The 6,814-nt window shown below is 39.2% G+C and overlaps 1 protein-coding gene across 1 annotated transcript in view; it reads left to right on the plus strand.

The window, feature by feature from the left end:
* TM9SF2 (transmembrane 9 superfamily member 2) overlaps window positions 1-5,645 on the plus strand; it is a gene marked incomplete at its 5' end in the record, with an annotated part of 24,673 nt that extends 19,028 nt beyond the window's left edge. The window contains 3 exons of the mRNA XM_008941655.1: window positions 101-212; window positions 825-996; window positions 4,976-5,645. Coding sequence (XP_008939903.1) covers window positions 101-212; window positions 825-996; window positions 4,976-5,043 — 352 coding nt within the window. The remainder of the gene's footprint in view (window positions 1-100; window positions 213-824; window positions 997-4,975) is intronic.
* Window positions 5,646-6,814: the final 1,169 nt, after the last annotated feature.

Consider the following 6,814-nt stretch of genomic DNA (forward strand, 5'->3'; position numbering starts at 1 on the left):
GGGGAATACTTCAGGTGAGGGTGATATTACTGCATATGAAGAAATAGTATTAACACAGTGTCCCTTTTAATTTATTTTCTTTTTACACTCCTTTTTCTAGGTCTCACCAGATGTATTACATGTTTGGCTTCCTGTTTCTGGTATTCATTATTTTGGTAATTACATGTTCTGAGGCCACAATATTGCTCTGCTACTTCCATCTATGTGCAGAGGTAAAAAAAATTCCTCAGTATTCATACTCAGTGTTGTTTTAATGATGCTTCCAAAAAGTTTTAAGGTTTTTGTAATTGGAAATAAGTATTCCAGTATCCAGTGCAAGCACCATTGCTAGATGTCCTTAAACCCTGTCTTCAAAAAGTGAAGCAGACTACCTTTGCCAAACTTGTAAGAAACCTTAAAACACTGCACTGAGTACTGCTAGGTCGAGTGTCTCATCTTTAGAGTCTAACTCTGTTTTCTGAAGGCACTGAACTAATCCATTAACTTTGTTCAAAGTGCATTTTGGACATGCCTGACCTTGAGGGGGCGGGGAGGGGAAACTGCAAAAAAAAAGTATCCATGGCTGGCAATAGTAGGTCTGGCTTATTTGGATTTTTAGATTTTTTGCTTATTTGATACTGATCTTTAGGCTTCTGACCTCTAATTGTGAATGGTGTGGTTAAAGCAGTATTGATTATATGTAGTTCTTTCTCCAGAAGATAGCTCGCTTTGGGTGAAGTGATAAGAGCAGCAGTAGCTCTGCATTCAGCAGTAGGGTCGGGGTGTTGGAGGTGTGTGGGATATGAGCTCAAAGGCTGTTTTGTTGTGTTTTCTCCCCCCTCCAGGACTACCACTGGCAGTGGCGCTCATTTCTCACGAGTGGCTTCACGGCGGTTTATTTCCTTATATACGCCATACACTATTTTTTTTCCAAACTGCAAATCACAGGAACAGCTAGCACCATTTTATACTTTGGTTATACCATGATTATGGTTTTGATCTTCTTCCTTTTCACAGGTGAGTAAGTTTTGAGTCTAACTTTAGCTTTGCACAGTAGAATATTTGGCACAACTTATCTTGATACGGGATTATAAATTTATATGTCTTGGATATTTTTTTTCCCCCAAGTAGTTGTGTAGCATTTTGCAATTCGGTGATCACAAATTTCAGTGAAAGAGATTAAGTGAAGATAAGGCAAAATGGCGAATTTGAGAGGTGGCCTATAATTAGGTCTTTAAATATGACACTGTTAAATGTGATAAATACTTCTCCAGATTTCATTCCCATGTTAGTCATGCGATAAATTCAATTTTTAAAATTAGCTACTTCAAATCACACATAATCAAGTACTGAGTATCAATTAAGTTAAAAATTGCAGCTTTCTGTGGAAAAGGAGGAAGGAAGAGAGCGGAGTAAAAGTTGACAGAAAATACTTTTTTTAAAAAAATTTATTTGCTGTCCTGGAATTTCTTTACCTTCATTCCCAATTGCATTGAAGTGGCGCAGGAAGCAGACAGAATTTCTTAACTATTTTTTGATGCAGTCTTGCCAGAGCCTTGTCATCTTTGTGAGCTTCTGGAAAAGCACCTGTCCTAGGTGCAGCTTCAGTGCTAGGAGGGAATCTTCAGTTAGACACACACACGCAACCCTTGTTTGGGTTGGAGGAATGGTGGCGAAGGTGCAAGAATGCTCCTTTCAAACACTCATTCAGGAGGGCAGAAACTACCAATTCCTCAAAAATCTTAAAAATACTAAATTCTTTTCCAGCAGAATATAATCTGTCTTTGTGGACTCTACAGAGCAATATTTTTGTAACAGTTTTGAACTGAAAGTGCTCTAAATCATTTCAAGCTTCATGATTATGATGAAGTTTAATGATTACTAAAGGCTTTGACTTTTATTTATGTATACAGCTATACAGGCTAAATTTGGAGGCCTCCTAGAACACAAATGGCTTTTCATCAGAGCTTTTAATACAGATCTCACTATAACTATAAGGAGTATTTTCGTTTCCACTTAACATAGGAGAATAAAAAGAAAAAAATTTAGTGGGGAAAAAAACCCTGACAATTAAGAATGGTGTTCATTTTAAGCATAACAGTGTTAATTTCAAAGGCATCACCACATCAACTTAGGAAATATTGAAGCTGTTTGTGCACCATGACTGAATGCAGATGATGATGAACAGGAGCAAGAGCCTGCAAGGAGTTTCTTGGGTCATTGCCTGTTAAAAGGAGAGAATGGGACTTAAGTAGGTTATATAATCACTTTGAAAAAAGATCAAGCTGTGTTCCAAAAGTGGTTAGTTTTACCTTCCATCCTTCTTTTCAAGTCAGTCTAATGTGTTTTGGCATGGCTTGCAGATACTGTGTAATTTACACATCATCAACACTTTATTTTGTGTACTGGTTAGGCAGTCACACTGAATGGGTAGATCAGTGATTCTGCCTCTCTTTATCACTCTTATTTCTCACCCTGCCTTCTTCTTAACCTTTATTTCTGATCTGAGTTTGCTAATCTGTTGAATTGAGGAACTCAAGAATGCAGGATTGCTCAACTAGAGATGAATGTGTATGTCTGTAAGCAGTTTTAAATGCAGTGCAAACGTACAAAGTAGCATGAAGAAATGATTAGGCCTCACATAAGTGTGAGGTCGATTAGTTTAGTTTCAGTAGCTTTTCCAACAGATACTCAGCATGTCTGCCTTTAATAGCAAACAGCCTTGGCCAGAGCCAGGGTTGTGTTTAGTCGGCTTCCTTTGTTCAGTGTTTTGGTGGGTGCAGTAATTCCGGAGTGCACACATTCCAGATAAAGAGGGTTTCCACTGTATTTTCTGTGCGGAGGCTCAGCTTAGCTGAGGTACCTGTATCATTTTCCTCTTTTGCCTGTACTCCTTCAAGTCAGCCATGTCACGTGACGTTGTCCGGAGGCATCAAGACGTGTCCATCCCCCTTTTCCTCTGCTCACTCACACCTTCTCTTTCCATTGACCAGCTGGCTGTGCAGCACCTGCCAGCAGATCTGGGGAGTCCTTTTCAGGGCAGGTTCAGGAGAAGGGGTGTTTTACTCTTAGAACCCTTTGGATGCTTTCTGCGTGTGATAGTCATTTGTATGTAACTGGGACAATGGAGGTGCAAGCTCTGCTGTTCAACTTGAACTAAGCTTTCAGAGTTTGTGTGCTTTTGGGTTTTGAAATGTTCAGTTTCTATATTGAAATTTGGGGAGAATACATGTGAAGAAACAGAAGATTGAAACATTGTGTGCTCAACAATTTTTTTATAATCTATTTTGCACAAGATTAAGTGCAAATTATCCTTTAAATTGAGGGAATAGTCCTCTTTCTTAAGACTGAAGAATAATTTTTGTCCATTTTAAGTTTCTATGCGTTCAAAGGTGGATATGTTCAGTTCTCTGAGGTTTACTGAAGTACTTTGAGATAAGGTTTTTACAGAAAAATTTAGAGGCAAGGTAGAGGGGCAGGCAGTCTCTTTAATGAAAAAGCATGTTAGCAGTGTAACAAAAGCTGCTCCTAAAGGCAACTGACTTCCTGTGTCAGGATGATAAAGAAGCTAAAAGGAGAAAATCATAATTGTTGTATCAAAACTGTTCTGCTGCTGCTTACTCATCTGTTAAAAATGGTCAGTATGAGGAAGGGCTTTGACGGTGCCCTGCTGCTCTGTCAGTGTAACACATGCTCCAGGCACTTGCATCCATCCTCCATTCCAGGTCATTGCTCAGGCTCAGCGGGTGAAGCGCCGGGAGCTACGTGACAAATCTCTGATTCGCAGCTGGGGCCACAGCTACGTATCATACCCAATGAGTCAGTTAAACATCAGTGGCTTAGCAAGCGTGAAGGGAAAAAGGGGAAAAAAAAATTGCTGTGATATCATTCATGGTTCCTTCCAAGCTTGTGTGGTGAATGAGTTAGTGCACACAACTTCTGTTGTGCCTCTTATCAGATCTAAAATAAGGGCCTTTCTTTTTGTTTGTTTAAAGAACTTCCTTGACTCTTGCATAAGTTGAGGCTGTGATTTTAGAAGAGATACTCAGGCAAGAATCAGATAATCTTCAGGGCGTCTTTCCTGCCCCAGTTTTTTGTGTGAAATGAAGGTTCCAGTAACAGGTGCTCTGAGCTACTCTTGGGCCCATTACCGTTCTGACTGAAGCTGCATTTTGAAGTCATACAGTTAGATGAACAAAACCCAACTGTATTAACTACTTAGCATTCAAAGGAATATTTTTTGTTAAAAACTGCTTTTGGAGTTTCACAAAGAGAAGGACTAGAGCTATTTTTTGTCAGGTAAAGTTTCGAAGTTATCGGGGAAACTGTCTTTGTCCTTAAATTTCAGTTCAAGTTTGCTTATACCTTGTAATTGCCTTAATTATTTCAGAAGCTGCCTTTTTTTTTGAGGCATGTAACACACATGTTCAATAGGAAGTACAAGTTGTGTAGTAACTACACTGTGGTTTGAAATTTGTATGAACTCTATTTACACAGAAATAAAGGTAGTTCTCTAATTTTCCAAGACCTTAAAGTATAAGTAAGAAATGGAAACTCCTTGTGATGCTGTCCTCATCACTGGTTATGTAATATAACAACACTCTGACCAGCTAAGCAGGTCATGTAAAGCGTGTGTGAGTGGTCACTGGAGGAGGGAGACAGAGCAGTGGGAAGGAGTTGGACTGGCGAGTGGTGAAACAAATGTGAACAAAACTGAACAAAGCACAAACATGTAAGAAGAAAAATAACACAGAAAAATCTGAAAATAAGTCTTCCAAATGATCAGCTCCATGATGATGAAAATAATTGGGTGTTTTATATAGTAGTCAATGCCTATACAGACCAGGTATTGTCTGCAGCTTTCCCTTGTCTGATCTGATGGATGTACCGATACCTGAAGGCTGCAGGTTGCATAGACACGTGTCCCCATTGATGAACTACAGGCAGAATTTGTCTCTTGTGTCAGTTCTAACGTTTTGATTTTTTTTTTCCTTAGGGACAATTGGATTCTTTGCATGCTTTTGGTTTGTAACCAAAATATACAGCGTGGTAAAAGTTGACTGAAGAAACCGGTGTAAAGAATTAACACAGAAGAGGTTTAATCTTCATTAATATAACTTAAAGACCTTGTCTAGTCGATGAACTTGAGCTTTATCAGAAGTGTTGGCTTCCTGTTCTTTGAGAATGATACTGAGTATGCAGCTGCCGAAACAATTTTTCCACTAACACGTTTGTATTGTGACTTAACAACCTGGTTCCATTCAGATGTTAATGAAGGTCAGAGTTACAATATTTATGCATTTGTAAATACAACTATACTTCAAAGAAATGTTAAATTCTAATGGCAGAGTAGAAGTGGCTGTATTACATGACTTAATGATACTTCTGATCAAAGTACAACTGTAAATAGGTTTTTCTAGCTTGGTAGTTGGGATGAATTATTTTTCTTTGAGGGAAATGAGAACTTTTTATTATGCTAACTTTGAAGGATGACTCTTAAGAAGTGTTGCTTTTAGTTCAGATGTGATTTTTTTTTACTGGTGTTATGTCCATAAATATTCTGATTTCTGTGACTTCATTAGTTTCAGTGTTCTTGGCCTTTTAAACTATGTGCCTCTGAGTCCTTGAATTTATAAATTCATAATCTAATAAATATTGTAAAAATGTCTTCAGTGGCTTATTACATATTATAAGTTCACAAAATATGTAAATACAATTATATTGAAGATGGATGCTTAAAGATTGCACAGAGTATTTTATGGCATTTTTCTATGGTTCAACATATATTGACACCCCCTTAGATCTGCAGGAAATGTTATTTGTGCTGCGTGGCTGTAGCAGGGAAATGTGTCTGTGGCGCTTGGGAATGAAATTACACAGGCATTTAACACCCCCACTCACAGCATTGACCCAGCCCCTAGCCCAGGCATGTTCTCAGCCTGCTGTGGAGCTGTCAGTGTGTTGAGAAGATCTTACAGTGCATGAGTCAGCACTGCTGAGCTTGCTCGTAAAGGATCTCGAAGATGCCTTTTCTATAGGGCAACTAGTGCAGGTTGTACTTAATGTAGGTTAAAAAATAAAATAATTACTATTTTTGCCTTATATTAAGAGATTAAGGTAAATTTTTGGATGCCTAGCATTAAACCTATATTTGATTTTTTTTAAAAAGGAGTATTTTGCTCATATCTTATTTGGTAATTTTAGACTCATGACACAATTTTGGCTTTTGGCATGTTTTCACAAGCCTGATAAAATTTTATTTCAAATTAAATTTCATGTACCAATTGCCTTTCATAAGGTTGGGTTTTTTTATTCTGACCAATTTACTTTATAAAAGACCTTAACTCAATGATGCTTGAATACTGAACCCAATAAAGATACCTTTGGTTAAGGTAACTTGTCATTATTAACCTCCCAAAAGTCGTCATGTAAAAAGGCTTCAGGTGCCGTTTGAGCTGCGGCCCTGCCCAGATGCACCCGGGGCTCTGGGGCTCCGCCTGTCCCCAGCCCCAGCGCTGTTCGGTGTCGTGAGGGCCGTGTTCCTGTGCCCCGCCCCACGTGCAGTCGCTAGGAGAGGCTGATCTCAGGTCAGTCTCCCCTGGCTCGGGTTCCAAACAGGCGAAGGGCGAGCGTGGCAGGCAGTGCGGTGAGCTGTGCAGTGACTCCTGATTTAAAGAGTGAACTTGAGATCTTTTAACATCCCTGGCTTTGTGATCCCCTGCTGCAAGTGTAGTCACCGCTCGGCATCACCGGTAGTAATGAGGCAAATGGGAACTCTGGGTTTGAGAAACAGGAATCGGTTGCCTGTTGTTAAACCAGGAATAGAAGAGAATTG

Source organism: Merops nubicus, unplaced genomic scaffold (assembly GCF_000691845.1).
Source record: "Merops nubicus isolate BGI_N331 unplaced genomic scaffold, ASM69184v1 scaffold6426, whole genome shotgun sequence".
In the NCBI taxonomy this organism is placed as follows: Eukaryota; Metazoa; Chordata; class Aves; order Coraciiformes; family Meropidae; genus Merops; species Merops nubicus.